The following is a 24655-nucleotide window of genomic DNA, read 5'->3' as shown; positions in this document are numbered from 1 at the left end:
TATCCACACACCAAAGACAGATGATGTAAGCTGTTTGAATCTGACCTGTAAATGCATGTTTGTAATATTGTTTAAGGTGAGACAAATGCTGCTTAGGAGTATAATTATATTAATGAAAAAAAGATGAAATATGGTCTTAGTATTTTAAGTCAGCATGCCTGATAAATCAGAGCAAAATTGTGTTAGTGCTCTTTTTGAAATACTATTTGAAATTTTCCTACCGTGTGAACACCTGATAACCAACTCCGGCATTTTTTTCTGTTTAAAATCTCCGACTTAACCAAATTATTTTAGTCTTAGGATGTGGGCATCGCTGGCTAGGCCAGCATTTATTGCCACCAAATTATACACCAATTACTCAGCATGTAGGTTTGCTTGCTGAGCTGGAAGATTTAGTTTCAGACGTTTCATCACCATACTAGGTAACATCAGTGAACCTCTGGACAAAGCACTCGTGGTATAGCCCGCTTTTTATGTGTTTAGGTTTCCTTGGGTTGGTGATGTCATTTCATGCAGTGATGTCACTTCCTGTTCTTTTTTTTTCCAGGGAGTGGTATGGGATCCAAGTCAATGTGTTTGTTGATAGAGTTCCAGTTAGAATGCCATGCTTCTTGGAATTCTCATGCGTGTCTCTGTTTGGCTTGTCCTAGGATGGATGTGTTGCCCCAGTCGGAGTGGTATCCTTCCTTATCTGTGCGTAAGGATACTAGTGAGAGTGGGTCATGTCTTTTCGTGGCTAGTTGATGTTCATGTATCCTGGTGGCTAGTTTTCTGCCTGTTTGTCCAACATCAACAAGCCACAAAAAGACATGACCCTCTCTCACTGGTATCCATACATATAGATGAGGAAGGACACCACTTCGATTGGGACAACACATCCATCCTCTGACAAGCCAAGCAGACATGTACGAGAATTCCTAAAAGCATGGCATTTCAACTGGAACTCTATCAACAAACACATTGACTTGGATCCCTTTTACCCACCCTGAGGAAAAAGAACATGAAATGACATCACAGGAAAGGATGTCACCAATGCAAGGACACCTAAACTCCTAAATAAAAAGTGGGCCATACCACCAGTACTTCACACAGAGGCTCACTGATGATGTTACCTTTTTGGTGACGAAATATCTGAAACCCAACCTTCTCGCTCAGTGAGCAAACCTACATCTAGAACCTCAACCTGAGCTACAAATCTTCTCAAAACTCGCTACCAATTACTCACAATTTAATCTGCCTTCATGTCTGTCTGTTGCCCTGAGACATCGCATGAAAGTTGTGCTGGATATTTAGCTTTAGAAGAGTTCTCACAAGTTGCATGTTTAAGTGTCATCTAACATTTTTGAAGCATACTTTTGATAATTTCTAATCGAGTTTCTCCCAAAATCTTTTATAAAGTGGTTTATTGGTCTTCCCTGAGGGGCCATTGAACTTGGAACGCAAGCTAGAAGATATGTCTGACCTGTTTAGACCATTTCGCACACTGTTGCGAAAAATCAGGTAAGATTAACAAAAGTCTTTGTTTGCATCATGTTTCAGATTGTAACAGTGATCTGTTTTGCATTGTATGTAGTCTGAATCAACTTTTGTTTTTAAAAAATTACTTGAAGATTAACTTTCTACTTTTTTTTGCCCCTGTTATGAATTTTTGTCCTTGATCAAAAGTGTAGATCATCAGTCCCTCAGCATCTCTCAAACTAGTGGCTTGACATTGACAACAAGACAATAGAAAAATTCTTTCTCTTTTTAATGTAGCAGAAAGCAGGCAGGATATTTTAAATTGCTTAACCAGATGCTCTGCTGTACTTATTTTCTGTGCTGTTTTCCTCTATCCTCTTATGTTTGTAAATTTTACATTCATAATACAATAGGCAACTTTCAAAGTTGGTTTTTAAAGTGGTCAAGTGCTTCCTTGAAAAATATTTCTTCATTTTTTCTGACACATCAGAATGTAAAAATAATGGACCTTTGTAAACTAACAATTTTGAAGAAACATGGATTGTACGTTTTGTAGCAACAAAGTAGGTCTTAGATGATTGACAGTTATTTTCACTTTAGTATTTTCTCCCACTTTTCTCTCTCCTTTTTCTTCTACAACTGTTTGGGGGGAGGGGTGTTGGAGGTGGTTGCAAGGGGGCTGACAGATAAATGGGAAGGGGGGTGTGGGGGGTGGTGGGGGCAGCTGGGAATGCGATATGTAGGTGAAGGTAGGGCTGATGGTGGTTGGAGAGGAGGGTGGAGCGGATAGTTGGGAAGAAGGATGGACAGGTAGGACAGTTCGAGGTTGGTGCCAAGTTGGAAGTTTGGATCTGGAATAAGGTGGGAAGAGAGGAAATGAGGAAACTGGTGAAATCAGCATTGATTCCATGTGGTTAGAGGGTCCCAAGGCGGCAGATGAGGTGTTCCTCCTCCTGTTTGGCAGTGGGAAGTGGCCAGGGCTTGCATGTCCTTGGTGGAGTGGGAGTGGGAGCGGGGAGTTGAAGTATTTAACACAGGGCGTTGGGGTTGATGGGTGCGTGTGTCCCAGAATTGTTCTTGAAACGTTCCACAAGTTGGCACCCTGACTTCCCAAATCAAAAGCCTCCAAAAACTGTTCTCCGTCCACATCCTCTCCTCCACGCCCATAGCCATGCACCGCCCCCTACTCTCCCTGCAGTCAGCCCTTCCCCAGCTGCGGTCCACACACTCCCAGACCTGCGAAGGACTTCTGCTGCTTTACACTCTAAGAGGAGTCCACACACTCAACAAATGATTTTTCTCCAGCTTACGGCATATCAAGGAACATAGGTACGGTAGACCCCCATACCTGTTGGGGATATGTTCCAAGACTTACTGCGGATGCTCAAAACCACGAATAGTAGCAAACCCATTTATTTAAATGGGAAATTTACCCTCCCCAGCAGCCCCCGGTCCATGGTTCTGAAATGTTCCATGCAATATGTTTGGACCGCGGTAAACCACAGGTAACAGAAATCACGGTAACCGGACCCACGGATACAGTGGTTGCCCTGTACACACAGCTCTCACGTACGTACCTCCAAACTCGTGGTTCCTTGATCATTCCAGAACCTTCTCCCAGCTTCCAGAACTGGTCAGATGCCATTAATCACGCAGCCCCTACAGCCGCCACCACCTAAGCAAATGGTGACGTCACTTCTGCACCCCCCCACCCCCCAAACTGTCCTTCAGAAGTTGAATATATCGCCTCTGCAATCGCTGCCAGGACTGCCGCCTCCACAATCACCACAAGTACAATCGCTGCAGAAACCATCGCAAAGACTACCCGTCACGTTCTTTCCACCCCTGACGTTGCTGCTGCCTCAGCACTTCTGCCCCCATCGACGTCATTCACCAGACCACAGTCACTGCACACTCAGCCACCTCCGAAGATATCACATGGAACGTCGCTTCCGCCACTGAATGTAGCGCTTCCAATCCCCTTGACCCTCCACTGTGTGCATCACTTCCTTTGGTGACATCACCCACTAGACCATGATCATACCCACCCCCCCGTCTCTACCCCCACTCCCAACTCCAACTCTACACAGGTCCTTGCCCCTAGTCCTGCTGTATATTTGCCATCCCCCTGAGACCTCCCCCTCACTGAGGATGAACGATCAGTCCTTCATTCTGCTACACTCCTAGAGCAACGAATTCAAGACATCACAACATTGAATTTTTCTTCCTGCGCCTCCATACTTACTTTTTACATCAGGACTCCCACCAATCCTCCGAGGACCCCGTATCCTCCCTCCAACATACTCTATCCAGTGCTGGTCTGTCACCCACCCTCTATCTCTTCATCTCCAACTGCTGCAGCAACACTGACCACCTCAGCCTGTCCTCTTCCCTCACCCACTCTATCCTCTCACCCTTGCAATGCACAGCCCTCCGCTCTAACACCATTCTCACCATCAAAAACTCATTTGATTGGCTGAACTGGTCCTCACCCACAACAATTTCTCCTTCGAACCCTCCCACTTACATCAGACAAAAGGGGAGGCCATGGGCACTTGCCTCTATGCTCCACCCTCCTTTTTGACCTATCACCATCAGCCCCACCTTCATCTTCCTGTCTCATTTCCAGCTACCTTCCCCCCCAGCCTCACCCACTCCCATTTATCTCTCAGCTTCCTTGGCTCCACCTCCCCCACCCCACCCACTCCTCGGATCCTGCCTGACCTGCTGTGCTTTTCCAGTGCCATGCTTTTTGACTCTGATCTCCAGCATCTGCAGTCCTCACTTTCTCCAGTGCTTGAAATCTGCAGTTTGGTGGGTGCATTACAGGCGAGGGCTGGGAATACAGATTTGATAATACCTGTACTCTATCATTTGCCATATGTTGCACTCAACTAACCAAGTGCATAGTTGAATCTGATCTACAACCTTCCTGCACTTATCAACTGCCTAATTGCTGCGCCATTATGGGGCATTTGCTTGTCTAATCATAGAATCCCTACAATGTGGAAGCAGGCCATTCTGCCCCTTGAGTCCATAATGACCATCCAAAGAGGATCCACCCAGACCAACCCCCTATCCTGTCCTTGTAATTCTGCATTTCCCATGGCTAATCCGCCTAACCTGCTCATCTTTGGACTATGGGTCCTTTTGCCCGAAACGTCAATTTTACTGCTCCTCGGATGCTGCCTGAACTGCTGTGCTCTTCCAGCACCACTAATCCGGAAACTGGAGCACCCAGCGGAAACACATGCAGATACTGGAAGAATATGCAAACTTCACCCTGACAGTTGCCCAAGAGTGGAATCAGACCCAGGTCCCCACTGCTGTGAGGCAGCAATGCTGTCCACTGAGCCATTGTGCCACTGGTAGTTTAATCGACGTTTTGAGTGTCAACTGAAGGCAGAATCTTGGCAGCAGTTTAATATAGAGATCTAATCTAAATGTTGCACCAAAAGAGTGCACACTGTTCTTCAAAGTAAATTATTTCTACATTAGTATTCCAAACAGCTGCATATGTAATCTTCACCAATCAGCGTCCTTTCCTGTAAATTGGATAGCTATACTTGCATGAACAATTTAAATGACTTTATGATTTGCCTTTAGTCAGTTTCCATGCTGTCAATCAAAATGAGCTTTTAACATTAACTTGCTAAATGCTTTATTCTCATGCTGAGTTCCATTTCCATTACACACTCATTTCCCAGTTTAATGTAATATTGACATTTGACTGTATCAGTTTTTCAACTCTTTTTAAGGAGTAGGCCAAGTCAAAACAGGTACTTTTGCTGGTCTTGGTTCTTGTCAGTTTTGAGTGTACTGATAGCTTTCCTTTGTATGAAAGGACACTTGGCTATCAGTGCATTCCTCCACCTCCTGGAAGCACCCATCAGGAAATCACCAGGTATGATTAGTAGGCAGAAATTTGTGGAGTGGTCACATGGACTTTTCTGATGTACTTTGTCAGTAACGTAACTATAAAGTTGATTTTTTTAAATTCATTCATGGGATGACGGTGTCACTGTCTGGGTCAACATTATTGCCCGTCCCTGATTGCACAGAGGGCAGCTAAGAGTCAGCCATATTGGTGTAAATTTGGAGTCACATGTTGGCCAGACCAGGGAAGGGTGGCAATTTCCTTCCTTTAAGGATATCAGTGAAGCAGATTATTTTTTCCTGACAATTGACAATGATTTTTATAGTCATCGTTAAACTCTTAATTCCAGATTTTTATTGAATTCAAATTCCACTATCAGCCATGGCAGGATTTGAAACCACGACCCTAGAACATTAACTGAGTTTCTGGATTAATAGTCCAGTGATAATACCGCTAGGCCATTACCTCCCCAAAATCTGATGTAACACAAGTTTAAAATAAATTGGGCAATATTTAGGTTTTTCTTGTCCATCTGCGGAGATTCTAATTCATTCTTCGTATAATTTCCTCATGTTATTTTCTCATATTAATTTTGATGCTCTGTTTGTTTTCCTTTTGATAGTGTCTATCTCTTTACATGTTTGTGCATGTTTTTCAAGTTTGATGTCTTTGCACTTTTATCTTAAGTCACATTCCAGCCTCAAGTGCCAAGCAATGACTATCACCAATAAGAAGATCAAGCCATTTTTCCCAAAGCATTCAATGGTACTACCATTGTTAAATCTTCTATTTTTCAACATTTTAAGGTTCACCATTGACTAGAACTGGGACTGGTATGTAAATAGTGTTCTGCAACACAGAGATCAGAAGCTGGGAATTCTGCGGCAAGTAACTCACCATCTGATTCCTCCTGTCCATCTACAAGGCAACAATGGATACAATCTACAGGATGCACTGCAGTAACTTACCAAGGCTCCTTTAACATTACCTTGCAATCCTGTGACTGCATGCCAATGAGAACGACAAGGGAAGCAAATGTATGGGAATACCACCACATGGAAGTCCACTTACAAGACATTGACCACCCTATTTTGAAACCTTATCACTTCCTTCACTGTCACTGGATTAATATCCTGGAACTCCCTTCTGAACAGTGGAAGTGGAGATAGTGAGGACTGCAGATGCTGCAAAGTCAGAGTTGATTCAAATGTGGAGCTGGAAAAAGCACAGCAGGTCAAGTAGGAGAGTCAATGTTTTGGGCAGGAGAAGCCTTGATAAAGGGTCCTGCTCTAAACGTCGGCTTTCGTGCTTCTCTGATGTTGCTTGACTGTACTTTCTCCAGAGCTGAAAATGTGTTGCTGGAAAAGTGCAGTAGGTCAGGCAGCATCCAAAGAACAGGAAATTCGACGTTTCGGGCATAAGCCCTTCATCAGGAATGAGGAAAGTGTGTCCAGCAGGCTAAGATAAAAGGTAGGGAGGTGGGACTTGGGGGAGGGGCAATGGAGGTGTGATAGGTGGAAGACGGTCAAGGTGAGGGTGATAGGCCGAAGTGGGGTGGGGGCGGAGAGGTCAGGAAGAGGATTGCAGGTTAGGAAGTCCCTCCTCCCTACCTTTTATCTTAGCCTGCTGAATCGCCCCTCCCCCAAGTCCCTCCTCCCTATCTTTTATCTTAGCTGCTGAATCGAACTCAGCACCGCCTTCCTAACCTGCAATCTTCTTCCTGACTTCTCCATCCCCACCTCACTCCGGCCTATCACCCTCACCTTGACCTCCTTCCACCTATCACATCTCCATCCCTCCTCCCTACCTTTTATCTTAGCCTGCTGGACACACTTTCCTCATTCCTGATGAAGGGCTTATGCCCAAAACAACGAATTTCCTGTTCCTTGGATGCTGCCTGACCTGCGCTTTTCCAGCAACGCATTTTCTGTTCTGATACTCCAGCATCTGCACACCTCATTTCTCCTTGTACTTTCTCCAGCCCCACATTTTATCAACTCTATGCAGTAACAATTCAAGAAGGTGGTTCACTGGACCTTTTCAAGGAGAACTGGGATTAGTCAATAAATGTGAGTCAAATAAGTATTTCTAATTGAGCCCAGACTCTCTCTTTGTTAGTTTAAAGTCATTTTCTGCTTTTTTTTCATCCACACTTAGTTGTTTCAGCTTCCCCTTGTTTTTCTCACTGTTGACTTTGAACTGCGAGTTAAAACTGAGAATTGCATTTGAGTCACAGCCTGTTTATTTTAAAAGAAAAAGACAAAAGGTAGATGTTTGCTGTTGGGATCTGGCTTGGAAAGATAATACAGATTAATTTTGGCTCCACAATGTTGCTACACTTTGGGATAGGTCAATCGAGGAAGAACCAATGCTGGCTAGCCAAGCACAGAGAATGTTGAAAGGAAACGAGAAACTAAAGTGAATTAATTTTGACTAGGTTTAGGCAGGAGGCAGTTTTGCTTTGGAAACTTCCACACTGGGGATATTTTTGGTTTTTGCTGTTTGATTACTCTCTTGTTATTGACTTGATGAAAATTGAAAATTCTGACAAAAGAATCCCAGTCTGTAACAAATATGTAAGAGTCTCCAGACGTTTGCAGCAATTGTTTGTACTGACCATTAGAAGTCAGAATTGAAGCAAAATACACAGTTCTTTATGTCTATAAATCAATCCATCTTCTAAGAATTTCAAGAAGGCCTGGTATTCATTGTTAAAATGGCTATCAAAGTAGCAAATTGCACTACTTCATTTTTTAATATTCCTTAATTGTGTCCAACTGTCTAATCGATGTGATAGTGGGGTTTATGATCAAAGAAGATTAGGCTTAGATATTAATTAAATTGCCCTGTGTTTTGCTGAAGTTACATTATTAATAATAAATTGTTACATTTTGTTTGTTATTAACTTGGGTGCCTAGGCTCTATGGTTTGTAATGTTGAGTTAGGAACAATTGCACAATTTTGAGGCTCATTATTCTGGTTTCACTGCATTGCAAACCAGTGATAGTATGGCTGATTCGGTTTGGCTTGCTATTCCTTTGTTGTAACACCATCTCCCTGTCTGTCTTTTAAAACCTTTTTTTCAACCCATTCTGCTCTTTTTTTGAGTCCTAATTTGTTCTCCACTGCCCCAGGAAATGCTTTGAGATTTCTTTAAACTAACAGATGCTGTAAAAATAGAAAGTAATTTTCAGAAATTAAGAAGCCGAGAGGAACAGATTGAACTGGTAAGGTTTACTTGGTAATGAAAACTATAGTGCTTCGGAATTTTATAACACAAGTGAACTGTACATGGAGGTGGTAGATTTTCTATAATTTTAACTCGATCAAAAGATTATGATTGAGTCTATTTAACTACCTCCCACACCTCCAATCTAAAACTCTATCATGAATTATATCCAATCCTTCATTTCCCACTGGGTGGTATGTTTAAGTGACAGTGAAGTGCAATTACTTGATTTTGCACGCCCCACCCCAAGTTTCACATCATAGTAGTTTTCTCATTCCTTGTCCAAAATTCTGCAAATTTATACTTGCTGGACATTTTAATTCATTGCATCTTGACGTTTTGCTGATAATTCTGTCAGAAAACTAATTTTGGAGCTGCAGTGTTTTCAGGTATCTGCAACACTTGAATAATGACAACAATTATTGTAACAGACCATATGTTTGATTTGTTGCATGGTTTATACTTCAGATACACAAATGTTAACAAATGTTACTGGAAGATGCTAATGGATGTTTGCCACATGCAAATTCGTTCCTATTGTTGAATTGATGGTACAATGGTAAAACATCACTTTGCAGAGCCTGGTGTTGCTGTATGGAGTGGGCATTACGTTTGTAATTGATAAATGTGGTGCTGGAAAAACACAGCAGGCCAGGCAGCATCCGAGGAGCAGGAGAATCGATGTTTCGGGCATAAGCCCTTTGATTCTCCTGCTCCTCGGATGCTGCCTGGCCTGCTGTGTTTTCCAGCACCACGTTTTTCAACTCTGGTACTCCAGCATCTGCAGTCCTCACTTTCTCCCATTATATTCGTAATTGCCTTGTGTAGCTACTTCCTAGTGCAAAAGATGATGTTTTATCTTTTGTCCCATGTCCCAGTGAATGTATCCCGAATGTATAATGTTTATTGCTCAGTATGGCATGGCCTCAGATGATGCAACATCTTTCATCGACAGATCGGAAATATATTCTGAGGCAGAACTCCATTAAAAATAGGCTAAGCACATTAAAACTGTTTAACCTCTGATTTCTTTTTTGCATTGCAGGAAAGAAAGACATTTTGTTGAATATTTTCATTGGTATTTCTTGTGAATTGTACCAAAGTGGGGAAGAAATATGTATGAGAGGAGAGTACTGATTGGTTGCAAGTAGACTCTGATTGAAATGTTGCAGTGGAGAATACACTGATTAAATAATGACTGAAATTAAACTGTCAAGCTTTATTCTGCAGGCAGCCTAACTCTGTTCAAAGAATTGCCACCATAAATGAAGTAGAAAGTGACTGCCACCCATTTAGTTGTACTGAGAATGTGTAGAGTGTGTATATGATTTTTTTTTAATCTACAAAGACCAGCATCTATGTATTAATAATGTATGTAGTTTCTAGTACGTCCAAATACACCATATTGCAAGCTTGACTGAGATCTTGTATTAGTTGATTGCATAATTATTTGCACACCCAGGATTATTTAGCATATGATGTCCACTTGGATAATCAAATCTAATGTTATGAGTATTGAGCTTTGCAAGTGCAAGCTGTTTGGCTTCAGTCAGTCAGTGGCAGGCTTCGTGCAAACAACCTTGTATCTCTCTCATACTAAAAGTTACTCATTTGTAGGATAGGTTAGCAGTTTTTTGATGTGATGGCAACATGCATTTGTATTGATACTACATAGTGTCATAGAGATGTACAGCATGGAAACAGACCCTTCGATCCAACCTGTCCATGCCGACCAGATATCCCAACCCAATCTAGTCCCACCTGCCAGCACCTGGAACATGAAACAACTAGCTTCATATGTTGTTCAAATGTTTGAGATAGCTTCTGCTTCGAGAGCAGTCTGAGGTCAACCGGGATATTTAACAAATTTATTCAATCATTAGATGTGTGTTTTGCTGGCTGAGCCAGGATTTACTGCCTGTCTTTAGTTGTCCTTCAACCAAGCAGTCTATTTGCTGTAGGTAGACCCAAAATTTTGGCATTGAAGGAATGGTCTAGAGTCGTAGAGAGGTACAGCACGGAAACAGACCCTTCAGTCCAACTCATCCATACCAGTCAGATAGCTGAAATTAATCTAGTCCCATTTGCTAGCACTTGACCCATATCCCTCCAAACTCTTCCTATTCATATACCCACCCAGGTGCCTTTTGAATGTTGTCATTGAATCAGCCTTCACCACTTCCTCTGTCAGCTCATTCCATACACGCACCATCCTTTGCATGAAAAAATTTGCCCCTTAGATCCATTTCAAATCCTTTCCCTCTCACCCTAAACTAAGCTTTCTAGTTCTGGATTCCCCCAACTCCTGGAAAAGATCTTGTTTATTTATCCTATCCATGCCCCTCTATATGGTCATCCCTCAGCCTCCAATGCTCTAGAGATATTTGAGTCTGAATGGTGAGTAACTTGGAGGAGAACTTGCAGGTGTTGGTGCTCCCTTATAACTACTGTCCTGTCCTTCTAGATGGTAGTGATTGAGAGTTTGGACGATGCTGTTTCATGATCTTTGGAGAATTTCTGCAGTGCATCTTGTACATAGCAGTAGTGTATGTACTGAGCATCAATGGTGGAGGAAGTGGATGTTTGTGGATGTTCTGCCAATCAAGTGAGCTGCTTTGTTCTGGATCATGTCAAGCTTCTTGAGTATTGGTGTAGCTGACCTATCCAGGCAAGTGGGGGGTATTCCATCACACTCCTAATTTGTGCCTTGTAGGTGGTGGACAGGCATGGGGTATCATGAGGTGAGTTAATTACTGCAAGATTCGTAGCTTCTGACCTGCTATGGTGCGTATGTGATTAGTTCTAATAATTGTCAAGATCTTGGGATTTGGTAGTATGGAATATAATAATGGTAATGCCATAGAATGTGAAGGAATGATGTTTAGATTCTCACTTGTTGGAGATGTTCATGATCTGGCACAAATGTTCAGGACCAAAGTGATGACAGTAGTCTCATTGAGTTTGCATGATCCATAGCAAGAAATTGTCTGACCATGGTGTCTATTACACTACAGGATAGCTTTAATGCATCTTATTTGAGTATCAAGCATGTACAATGAAGAATTACTGTGATCCTCTTTGAGTATGTGAAGGATTGCACTGACAGCCAATTTAGGATAGTCACTTGAGCCCATTTTAGGCAACTGCTTGTTAATACAGAGGACCAAGTGAACATGTAGACATAGTTATCATCACAGTTCAAAAAGTTATTTCAACAAAGAACTGTGGATGTTTGAAATCAAAAACAAAAACTGAAATTGTTGGAAAAACTCAGCGGGTCCGGCAACATTTGGAGAGAAAATAGAGTTAAAGCTTCAAGTCTCAGACTTGAAGTTCAGACCCTTCAGAACTGATGGTACCTAGGAAAAGGTTAGTATTTATGCAAATGATAGGTGGAAATAAAGCACAAAAAGAGAGAGAAAAATACTTTGCCAGACGAAGGAATGGATAAAGGCCAGTCTGGAGGAATGAATAGTTACGAATGGGGACTATGAGTAGCTGTCAATGGGTTGTATGTAATAGCAGCCGATGATGATGACAAGGCTTCGTGTGTAGGAGTTTGGATCAGGACATGGGAGAAAGTGCCTCCAGCCCTAAAATGTGATACTAAGTCCAGAAGGTTGCAGAGTTCACAAGCGGAAAATAAGATGCTGTTCTTTCAGCTTGTACTGAGCTTCACTGGAGCACTACAGCAAGCCTGAGGCAGAAGTGTTGGCCAGGAGTCCACTTGCCAATCCATTGTCTCCTTCAGACAATACAACTGTTGTTTTTTTTCCCATTGCATTGATGGTAATGGGAATCATAGTGATGGGTACAAGATGAAAAGCTTCAACAAAATGTCTTTATTTTTCAGCAAAGTTCAAGTTCCACAATATCAGATGATGATTTATTTTTGCTTATAATTAACAAAGTATTGGAGCAAAAACTTGGAAATTGCTCTGTTTTATTTAATGGCATCCCACTCTTCCTCAGTCTTGTTTTCTCTCACCTCTCTAATTAGGGACCTACTACAGACATTGACAGAAGATGAGTTGCACACACTTGAACGTAACCTGTGTATATCTCAGGATGGTGAATTTGCTGTTGATCCAGAGGTACCCTCTCCCATTCCTCCACCTGTAGTTCCTGATAAACTCGTTCAAGATAAATTGTGTGTAAAAGCTGAAAATACAGACGCTGAACTTGCATGTTCAATGCAGTATGATGAGGAGGAGCTGGAGCAGCTCAACTTAATGGTACACAGGGTGGGGGATGAAATGTCCTGCCTGCTCTCTCCTCCAAGTGCATGCCAGTCACCAGCTCATAAGACTGTGTTGAATAATAATTGTAACCCAGAGGCCTCTACAAACCCCGAGCTCTCTGGTGTGAGGCATGAAGCTGAAGAAGAGGAACGGGTATTTTTCATGGATGATTTGGATGGTGCAGGTGAGGCTTTTGTGGGAATGGACACTTTGAAGGAATCGCTCACTTTGGCTCCTGATTCTTGTCCACCTGATCAAGCCGATATGTTGCCTCTTTCACATGATGATGAAAACATGGGGAGGGATAGTTGCAATGAGCAAAATTTAGAAACAAAAGAAGTACTACACAAACCAAGCAATAATGATTCACTACCTCTGCAAGGACAAGCCAATCAAAAGAAAAATAACACCGCAGAAATCTATTGTAACTGTTTGGATATATCAGAATCCGGTTCTTACCTCAATGGTTGGACTGTAGGTACTGATGATGTACAACCTAGTGAAACTGCAGAAAAAATAGCACATAGGACTGGTGGAATGAAAATTTCTGCAACTGTTATCTTTAACCCCAAATCTCAGTCCATCACTTGCTCCTCTGAAGCGGAGAGTATAATAAATTGTGATTCAGTCTGTAGTCATGTTTCTCCAGATGATTCCCCAAAGCTGTGCCCTGCTGAAATGAAAAATGGTGTAAATCATTGTGTCCACCTTGCTGTGACTCCGGACGATAGAGTTGACAACATCTCTGAGCCAGTGGGGATCAGTTCATTGGACGATACTGTAGACATTGCAGATTCTAGTTTTCGTAAAGGAGAGGATCAGCCATGTAAAAATAACTGTGGATCACCTTCACAGGAGAGGATAGAAAGTGAGAGTCCAGGTGAATCATGGACAGAAAGAGCTATCAGCAGACGGGAGCACAAAACCTCCAAATGCAAGTGCCTGGCACAGTCCTCTGGAAAACAGACAGAAGGAGGAGGGCAACAAACAAAAATAGAAGTATGTTGCCAGCAACGAAAGATGGAAAAGAGGAAGCTGCCAATTGGAGTGAAGGCAAGTAGAGAAGAACCACAAGTTAAAGGCGGTATGGTAAAAGACGAATCCGAGGAAGATGGGAAAGTACAGACTGTTTCTCACCTGTCGGAGAACCACAGTACTAAGCAGAGGTAATTTTAAATTGCTGCCTAAAAGACCTCCATTGATAGGTTGCATTTTTGTTTGTTTGGGATGAGGTGGAAAAGAATTTGTTAGATATTTTCATGATTTTTGGAAAAATTACAAATACAGTTGCTATGAATTATATGTAATTTTCAGCAGAATTTGTTGTAGTCATTGTTATATTATCTCTAAGACTGCATGTTCTGATAAAGTTTATAATGTTGAACAAAGCATTTTCTATTTTTAAAATTAATGAATATTGCTTCTCCATATGGTTCTTTAAAAATAATGTTATGGAATATTATTGACTTGTAAAGCACACCTGCTGAGGATCAAAAGTCTTTCCGCAGGATCGAAAATTCCTTTTCATTGTGGTGCTAATGTTACTTCAGTTGGCTTCTTTATCGGTGACCATACAGGTGCTAATTATATTTTTGCTTAGCATGACTGAGGATTGATGTTTAGCATGCAGTACAGCAGATGGAGTACGCAAACCTGCAATTCAACATTGGAAACTGTGAAATCATATGCTTGTTCAAGATTTGATAATTGGCAATTAGCATTGAAAACTAAAGCCTCTAACCTTGTTATGTGCAGCGCGCACAATGTCTATCAGCTACTTTAAATACCTATGCTTTTTTATATATGAATCGTTAATTGGCAATCATTCCTTTTCTTTTAGATTGGATTTGTGATAATATTTTTTTTCTGCTGTCATTCAAATGTTCTTGTTTATTTATGAGCTACCCGTGAATGATTGCTGGAAAAAATTGAGGAAGCAGATTGACTGTCTAACTTCTTAAATTGACGATGGTCACTGATATGATCAATGAAAACAGAACTCAACTTTGAAGCTTTTATCTTGATTAATTTGTGGTGTTAATTATGAAGACTTTAATTGGTGGGAGAATAGTTACAGCCACCAAAATCGTTAACTGGATTTGCTTATTCAATCCAGACATATGCAGACTTGGCCCAGAATTGGACCGAGGAGTGGTAAATGGAGTTTTAGATAAATGTGAGGTGTTGCATTTTGATAAAGTAAATTTGGTTTAGGACTTACACACTTAATGACAGCATCCTGGGGAGTGTTACCAAACAGAGACCTGGGGTGAAGGTTCATAGTACCTTGAAAATGGAGTTGCAACTAGATAGATAGTGAAGAAAGCGTTTGGCATGCTTGCCTTAATTGGTCAATGCATTGGGTGTAGAAGTTGGGAGGTATCTGTGGCTGTACAGGACATTGGTTGGGCCATTTTTTGGAACACTGCATTCAATTCTGTTCTCCCTGATAGCTGAAGAATGTTGTTTAAACTTGAATGGTTTCAGAAAAAGTTCGATTTACAAGGATGTTGCAGAGTTTGAGCTATAGGGAGAGGTTGAACAGGCTGGGACTATTTTCCTTGGAACATCAGAGGATGAGGGGTGACCTTGTAGAGGTTTGTAAAAATCATGAGGGGCATGGATAGGGAAATAGACAAGGTCTTTTCCCTAGGGTAGGAGAGTCTAAAAAAACGGCATAGGTTTAAGGTGAGGGGGAAAGATTGAAAAGAGACTTAACGAGCAACATTTTCATGTAGAGGGTGATGCATTTATGGAGTGAGTTGTCAGAGGAAGTGGTGCAGGCTGGAACAATAACATTTGATAGGGATCTGGATGGTTATGTGAATAGGAGGGATTAAAGGAATATGGGGTAAATACTGGTAAATGGAGCTAAATTAATTGAGGATATCTAGTCAGCATGGACAGGTTAGACCAAAACATCTCTTTCTGTGCTGTACAACTCTATGACTCTAACTCAAGGTCAGGGCAGAAAATGAACAAGAAATATTACTGTTTTAAGAATCTCTAGCCTCAGTAGAATGTTCATTTTAGTTTTTGTCTGCATGATTTCTTATCTGTTACCATTACCTCAGCTAAAAACACTTCGAGACATAACGAATGAAAGTTGTCTTCAGAGTGGGTGAGAAATTTGGAAGATGTCTGTGCAGGTGACTCAAGCATGTCTTGTATGCAGTTTTGGTCTCCCTGCCTAAGAGAGGGTATACTTGCCATAGAGGGAGTGCAGCAAAGGTTTACTAAGGCTGAAACTGGGATGGAAAGACTATCCTGTGAAGAAAAATTAGTTTGACTATATTCAATAGAGTTTAGAAGGATAAAAAGGGATCTGATTGAAATGAATAAAATTCTAGCAGGGCTGGACAGACTACAGAAACAATGTTTATTCTGTTTGGGAAGTCTAGAACGAGGGACCACAGTCTCTGATAATGGGGTAGGCCATTTAGGACTGAGATGAGGAAAACGTTTCTCCTAAGGATAATAAACCTGATGAATACTGTGGAGGCCAAAAAATTGAATGTCTTTAAGAAAGGTGGATATATTATTTTGATTTTAAAGGCATCAACTATGGAGGTAAAGGGAATGTGATGTTGAAATAGAGGAACAGCCATGAACGTATGAATGGTAAAAACAAGGACTGCAGATGCTAGAAACCAGAGTCTAGATTAGAGTGGTGCTGGAAAAGCACAGCAGGCCAGGCAGCATCCGAGGAGCAGGAAAATCGATGTTTCGGGCAAAAGCCCTTCATCAGGAGTAGCGGCAGGGTGCCTGCAGAGTGGAGAGATAAATGATCGTATGAATGGCCTACTCCTGTTCCTAGTTTGCGTTATCCGTTTAAAACATTGGACGTTATAATGCAACCAAGTAATTTAGCTCACAGTCTATGTTGACATTAATCCTAAGCCTTGTCCTAATCATACTTATCCACTGTTTCCATATCCCTTTATCCTCTTTACTTCATTCACCAATCCAATTTAAGCTTAACTATTGACATGTTTTCTGTGTCAACCATTGATGGGGAGTTTCGCATCTCTATATTGGATACTTTGCCTTTTAACCATGTGTATATGGTTTCTAATGCGTTGCGCACCCAGTGGAAATTTAGTCTGTTTACGTACATCCTTTGATAATCCTAAATACTTCTACTATATTGCCTGTATTCTATTCTAGCATTAAAAAAACTTTCAAAATTTTCTTAAGGTATGCGTTTTCTTAGTCCACATCCTAATGAAAATAAACAAAGATTATGGATTCTGGAAATCTGAAACAAAATGCTGGATGCTGGAGAAATTCAGCAGGTCTGGTGTCATTTGTAGACAGAAAAACAGACTTAAAGTTTTGAGTCCTTTGACACTTCATAAGAAGTGAAATGTCAAAATTGAGTTATCTGAATGTGGAATCCAGTGTTGCACTCAGTACTCAGAGACCTTGAAGTTTGAGAGGCTTCCCATTACCTTTGCTTTTATATGCATCAGATAATTCTATTGCCTTTCTTGTGTTACCACATGGGTAAACACCCCTGCTGAATTTACATCAGCAACACAGAAAAGATTTATCCTGTGCAGTAATCTGTGAGAATTCAAGAGGCCAAGAACTATTTATAAATTAACAACTTTGGGACTAGTTTGGGTTGGGATATCTGGTCGGCATGGGTGGGTTGGACTGAAGGGTCTGTTTCCATGTTGTACATCTATGACTCTATAACTCCTTCCTCTAACCTATCTTTTACTTTCCCTTCTATAATACTTGTCTAATAAAACCCCTGAGTAAGATTTACCAAAAATTCAAATTTTAAAACCAGGCAGCTGCTGAATTTCCCTTTGTATCTTCCTCTTAAGGTTTTCTGTTTCACTGGTCATTGATAGATAATGGTACCTTTTAGAGAGCTGTGTTTCGGGCAGTCTGTACGTGCTGGTGGCTTGGCAGTTCTCCCCCTCAACTGTTCAATTTTTCCTGATCTTAGACCCCAAAGCAGCAGATTGGTTTTAATGTTGTCAATATACTAAATTCAAACTTGATTGAAAGTTGGTATTTTGAGGTGTAATTTAAACTGATTGATTGGCCAAATTCAAATTTATTTTTGTCTCAGAGCAACTCAGCCACTGCTAGTTGCTAGATTAAATGTTACATCACCATCCAAGGTATTTATATATAGAAGGAGAAAAGCAATGTTTCCAGCAATGACTCGGGGTGAAACCGCCATCTATCATCCTCCCCTCTGGAAAAACGACCATTCTTCACAACTCACTGCTTCGGCTCTGAAGCTAATCCAAGCTGACAGTGATCCTTTTTTGTTAAACACTACTTTAAAATCCACACAAATAACGTATGACATTCCCTTTGTCACACCTCTCTAAATTTTGTTTAAGGAAATAATCTATTATTGTGACACAAACTTTTTTGTCTATCGATTGTATCTATTTATCAACAATTGGAAAAGACAACCCTCACCTGCCCAAGTTGCACAATGGATTTCTCACGTAATTTTCTTGAATTAAATGTTCTATCATTTCATTATCTCGTAGCCCAGGTTTGCGTCCCTTTCTGTTAGCTTTACTTGTTGTATTCTCCCATTTTTTCCCGTTAAGCCTCATGAATAATCATCATTTGCAATGTGTCTAATGTCATAATCTCAAGTAATTAAAAACAATTGAAATTCCATTCAGCAGACTGTGACCTCTCCCATAAATGTTTTATGGTTGATTATTTGTGCACAGTTGGAAGTCTTTGAAACCATATTTTATAATGTGGTCATACCAATAGGGCGAGGTGGAGGGGATGTGCAAACTTGCTCAAGTCAGTCATTTGCAGGCATCAAGGTAAACAAACGTTTAAAAAGGTTGAAATGCTGTATGGTGTAGAAATGTTTCTGGTGATAAAATGTAAGGTTTATTTTACACAAACTCAGTCATCTTTATTTTGTAGAACATGACTTCAGCACTATCAAAAAGGGACAAGTCATCATTTACTTTCATCTGTCATTTGCTTTAGCTCATTCATGGGATATGGGTTTTGCTGGCTAGGCCAACATTAATTGCCCATTCCTAATTTCCTGGAGAAGATGGTGAGCAAGTGCAGTTTTCCATCACACTCCAGAATGTGGTTTGCAAATAGCAGACAGGTTTTGGAGAGTCAATTGATGAGTTATTCACAGCAGAATTCCTAACCTCTGACCTGCTGCTGTGGCCACAGTTTGATATGGCTAGTCTAGTTGAGTTTCTGGTTAACAATAATCTCTGGAATGTTAATAGCAAGCGATTTAGCAAGGATATTGCAAGTGGTGTTGATTTAGATTCTCAGTCATTGGAGGTGACTTGCCACTTCTCTTGCCACTCGTGGCATGAATGTTACCACTTGTCAGCCCAAGCATGCAGGATGTCCACATCTTGCTTTATATAGGCATGGACTGCATCATTATGTGTGGATTTGTGAACGGTGCTGAACATTGTGCTTTCATCAGCAAATATCTCCACTTCTGATCTTGTATGGTGGAGGGAAAGGTATTGATGAAGTAGATAAAGGGGGTGGATCACAGAGTCATACAGCATGAAGTCATGCAGTCTTCAGTCCAACTCATCTGCGCTGACCAAGCATCCCAATCTGACCTAGTCCCATTTGCCAGCACTTGGCCCATATCCTTCTAAATCCTTGCTATTCATGTACTCATTCAGATGCCTGTTAAATGTTGTAATTGTATCCACCTCCACTACTTCCTCTGGCAGTTAGTTCCATACACAAACCACCTTCTGCATGAAAATGTTACCCCTCCTGTTCCTTTTTAAATCTTTCCTGTCTCACCTTAAACTTATGCTGTCTAGTTTTGGACCCCCCCCCCCCCGCCCCAATCCTGGTAAAGAAAGGTATTGTCTATTGATCTTATCCATGCCCCCCATGATTTTATAAATCTCTCTAAGGTCCCCCCTCAGCCTCTGACTCTCCAGAGGTTAAAAAAAACACAGCCTATTCGGTCTCTCCCTATAATTCAAACTTTTCAGTCCTAGTAATATTTTGGTAAATCTCTTATGCACCCTCTCAAGTTTAACAACATCATCCCTAGAGAAAGGCAGCCAGAATTGTATGGAGTTTTCTAAAAGTGGCCTCATCGATGTCCTGTACAGCCGCAACGGAACTCCTGCAACAATTTATATTAAGTGAGGAACAGGATACAGATTGATTGGCAAATGTCCATTGGTCATGACATAATCATGGAGCATACACCGGGGAATAGTTGTCCTCAAATTTTTAAAAACTAAAACACATGGTAGCGATATGCCATGTGAGTGCCCAGGGTACCATGTCCCAAGCTTTTGTTTAATTAAAAATTACCAACTTATGTACAAATTCCTCTCGTCTGCAGAGGTCCAGGCCTTGGTTATAAATACATGCAGCTGCTATCTTAAATTAGTCGTTTGTGTAATCATGTCAGCTTTAGGATTGTCTGGAAAGAGCTTCCTAATCATGGAATCATGTCTGATGTGGGGATACTCTGTTTTGCATTTTATAAACATAGGCTACTGTGTTCAGTAGCGTGCTTATTGCAAATGGTGAAGTGCTGTTTGAGACAATGCATCACTAATTGGGCATGAATCCAATGTACCTGGCATCATGTGGCCCTGAGACTCAGCTAACACATTATAGGACTTGTTTGTGTGATCGGCAAAACTTGGCTTCACAGCAGCAACCATTTAGAGAAGTCTACTCATATTGCTACTGTATAATAGCAGCATCAAATAGCTGTTCAACATCTATTACTCAAATGTTTGGGACAACTAACTGTAGGATAATTCAAAGAAGACTACTCACTTTTCAGGTCTGAAAGAAGTTCTTTCGATTCATTTGTGAATTTGCATTACATATACGGTAGCCATTATCCAGCAGGATAGCTTTCATGTACAGCATTAAGCTTACGCAATTAGCAAATGGTTTGGGTCCTATTTATAAGGTTGCTGATTAATTTGTGGGATTAATTGCTGATCAGCATATGAAATCCCAATATATATTCTGATCATTGAAGGTAAACTTGCATCAGCAAATTTGAGAAAAATGCACAAGTACTGTTCTCCACTAACAGGATGCTAAAACTAGCCCAAAACACATTCTCTTTACCACACAAACAAATGATGTGATATATGAATTCACAGTCATAGTCATAGAGATATACAGCATGGAAACAGACCCTACAGTCCAACCTGTCCATGCTGACCAGATATCCCCACCCAATCTAGTCCCACCTTCCAGCACCTGGCCCATATCCCTCCAAACCCTTCCTATCCATGTACCCATCCAGATGCCTTTTAAGTGTTGCAATTGTACCAGCCTCCACCACTTCCTCTGGCACCTCATTCCATACACATGCCACGCTTTGAGTGAAAAAGTGTTTCCATGCTGTATATCTCTATGACTATGACTGTGAGTATCGGTGTAGTGGTGAGGTGTCAGACATGTAGGTCTCAACGCCTGGTGGATCAACCCAAGCAGCAAGTACTTCCAGCTAGGCAGAGTACTGACAATCCTCAACCACTCCTTGTTTGCAAAACTCAGGACATGGTGTTCAAAAGTGTGTTCTGTACATGTTTTATATATCATCCTTTCATCAGATTTTGACCTCTTGAATCATGATTATTAGCTGTTGGTGGCAGGCTGAAATCTAGAATTTTTGATATTGCCCATAATGGTTTCTTTGTCAATGCAAGGTCAAAATATCACCAGCTAAGTGCAGTGGCTTATTGTCTTTATGCATCCTTCACCATCAGGTCATCAATTGATATACAAGCATTGCTGCAACTGTGCACAGCATTGGAATGCATCTAAATTACTGCGTATAGTTACGACCTACTTAAGGAGGCAAATACACGTGGGAGCCAATTCGGGGAAAGTTTACTGGGTAATTCCTGGGATGAAGAGTTGTCTTGTCAGGAAAGATTAAAAGTTAGGCCTATGTTAATTCGAATCTTTATGAATGAGTGATGGTTTTGAAACCTATATAATGTTCTGAAGCAGCCTAAAAGGTAAGTGCTGCCTAACTAATCAGCCCCCTTTTTTAAAAAAATTGGGACTAAGATTTTTTTGGGGATTGTTTTGTAGAATTATTTTCTCCAGAAAGTAAGTCATTGAATTTATTCAGCACTGAGTTAGACATATTTTTGATAGGTAAGGAAATCATGTGTTATGTGTGGGCAGATAGGAAAAGTAGAGTTGAGACTGCAATAAGATTAACCATGAAATATCATGTAGGAGAAAGTGAGGACTGCAGATGCTGGAGATCAGAGCTGAAAAATGTATTGCTGGAAAAGCACAGCAGGTCAGGCAGCATCCAAGGAGCATGAAATATCATGACAGAGCAAGGTCATAAGGATGAGTGGCCTGCACTTGCTCCTTAACCCTATATTCTGTGTAACAAATGTGGTTCGAAATTATACAGCATTTGGTAACAATCCCAAATGTGCCAAAATGATGCCAAACACCAGTTTAAAGTTATCAGTCATAGAGTTTTTACAGCAGGGAAAAAGCCCCTTAATATGGCTATACAAAGTTAAAAATCACATTACACCAGGTTATTGTCCAACAAGTTTAATTGGAAGCACTAGTTTTCGAAGATGATGAAGGAGCGGCGCTCCAAAAGCTAGTGCATCCAATTAAACCAATTAGTCGTTGTCAACAGGAATAGTACCAGAGGACTGGAGGATAGCGAATGTGGTCCCATTGTTCAAGAAAGGGAGTAGGGATAGCCCTAGCAACTATAGGCCAGTGAGTCTGACTTCAGTGGTGGGCAAAGTCTTAGAGAGAATGGTAAGGGATAAGATTTATGAACATCTGGGTAGGAATAACGTGATCAGGGATAGCCAGCATGGTTTTGTGAAGGGCAGGTCGTGCCTCACAAACCTTATTGAGTTCTTTGAGAAGGTGACCAAGGAAGTGGATGAGGGTAAAGCAGTAGATGTTGTGTATATGGATTTTAGTAAGGCGTTCGATAAGGTTCCCCATGGTAGGCTAATGCTAAAACTTCGGAGGTATGGCATTGAGGATACATTAGAGGTTTGGATTAGGAATTGGCTGGCTGGAAGGAGACAGAGGGTAGTAGTTGATGGATTATGTTCATCTTGGAGCGCAGTTACTAGCGGTGTACCACAAGGATCTGTTTTGGGACCATTGCTTTTTGTTATCTTTATAAATGATCTAGAGGAAGGACTTGAAAGCTGGGTAAGCAAGTTTGCGGATGACACAAAAGTCGGTGGAGTTGTGGATAGTGAGGAAGGAAGTGGTAGGTTACAGCGGGATATAGATAAGTTGCAGAGCTGGGCGGAAATGTGGCAAATGGAATTCAATGTAGCTAAGTGCGAAGTCGTTCACTTTGGTAGGAATAACAAGATGATGGATTACTGGGCTAATGGTAGGCTACTTGGTAGTGTGGATGAGCAGAGGGATCTTGGTGTCCATGTACACAGATCTCTGAAAGTTGCCACCCAGGTAAATAGTGCTGTGAGGAAGGCATATGGTGTACTGGGCTTTATTGGCAGAGGAATTGAGTTCCGGAGTCCTGAGGTCATGTTGCAGTTGTATAAGACTCTGGTGCGGCCTCATCTGGAGTATTGTGTGCAGTTTTGGTCGCCATACTATAGGAAGGATGTGGAAGCTTTAGAACGAGTGCAGAGGAGGTTTACCAGGATGTTGCCTGGAATGGTAGGAAAATCTTATGAGGAACGGCTGAGGCACTTGGGGCTGTTCTCATTGGAGAAGAGAAGGTTTAGGGGAGATCTGATAGAAGTGTATAAGATGATTAGGGGTTTAGATAGGGTAGATACTAAGAACCTTTTACCGCTAATGGAGTCAGGTGTTACTAGGGGACATAGCTTTAAATTAAGGGGTGGTAGGTATAGGACAGATGTTAGGGGTAGATTCTTCACACAGCGGGTTGTGAGTTCATGGAATGCCCTGCCCGTATCAGTGGTGAACTCTCCTTCTTTATGGTCATTTAAGCGGGCATTGGATAGGCATTTGGAAGTTATTGGGCTAGTATAGGTTAGGTAGGATTCGGTCGGCGCAACATCGAGGGCCGAAGGGCCTGTACTGCGCTGTATCCTTCTATGTTCTATGTTCTATGTAAACCTGTTGGACTATAACCTGATGTTGTGATTTTTAACTTCATACACCCCAGTCCAACACCGGCATCTCCAAATCATAATATGACTATGTCATCCAATTATTGCACCTATCTATTCTCATCCCGTTTTCCAACACAGCCTAAAGACCTGTGCTTTTGAAAAATGATAGCTAACAACTGAGTACTACTGCTTAAATGTCTCAATGGTTCCTGCTTCAAATGTCCTCTTAAACTTCCTGCTTAACCTAAAATTGTGTCAGGCTTGCAACGTAGTTTACCTATGCTTGCAACACTTATGGACTGGACAGCTATTTAAAATCTTCTTCATTCTCTGTAGGCATTGTGACTTTCAAAATAAACAAAATTTAGGGAGCACTTGTGCATTTCCCATGCCACGCCTCCGCCTACTCACGAACTTATTAGCACCCATTTTTCATGTTGTAGAAATTACTGTTCCCTTTAGAACTTGTATTCTTGCATCTGTCCTGATGAATGAAAGATGAAAAGCTTCAATAGTATGCCCCTCTTCTTTGAGAAATGCTCAATAAATTGTTTGACATATGTTCTCCACCTACTGGTCTCTTTTATGTGAGACCATCCATCAAGCTCTATCCCTTGAAGATAAGAAGATTTTAAAAAATATCTTAAGTATTTTATGCTTTTAAACATCTGTCCAGTCCATAGGTGTTGTGATCTGATATTTGGGGTGTGCTACCTTCTGACTGATGTGAGAAACTCAGTATGAGTCAAGT

At 41.2% G+C, this 24655-nt stretch overlaps 1 protein-coding gene across 1 annotated transcript in view; it reads left to right on the top strand.

Annotated features, from left to right (window-relative positions):
- The window catches only part of zfyve28 (zinc finger, FYVE domain containing 28), a 220930-nt gene that overhangs the window by 132715 nt on the left and 63560 nt on the right, over positions 1-24655 (top strand). Inside the window, exons 7-8 of the mRNA XM_060842758.1 lie at positions 1399-1500; positions 12565-13971. Coding sequence (XP_060698741.1) covers positions 1399-1500; positions 12565-13971 — 1509 coding nt within the window. The remainder of the gene's footprint in view (positions 1-1398; positions 1501-12564; positions 13972-24655) is intronic.

The sequence above is a fragment of the Hemiscyllium ocellatum genome, chromosome 2 (assembly GCF_020745735.1).
Source record: "Hemiscyllium ocellatum isolate sHemOce1 chromosome 2, sHemOce1.pat.X.cur, whole genome shotgun sequence".
In the NCBI taxonomy this organism is placed as follows: domain Eukaryota; kingdom Metazoa; phylum Chordata; class Chondrichthyes; order Orectolobiformes; family Hemiscylliidae; genus Hemiscyllium; species Hemiscyllium ocellatum.
Note: the sequence above shows the minus strand (reverse complement) of the source record. Positions and strands in the feature narration are given on the sequence as shown.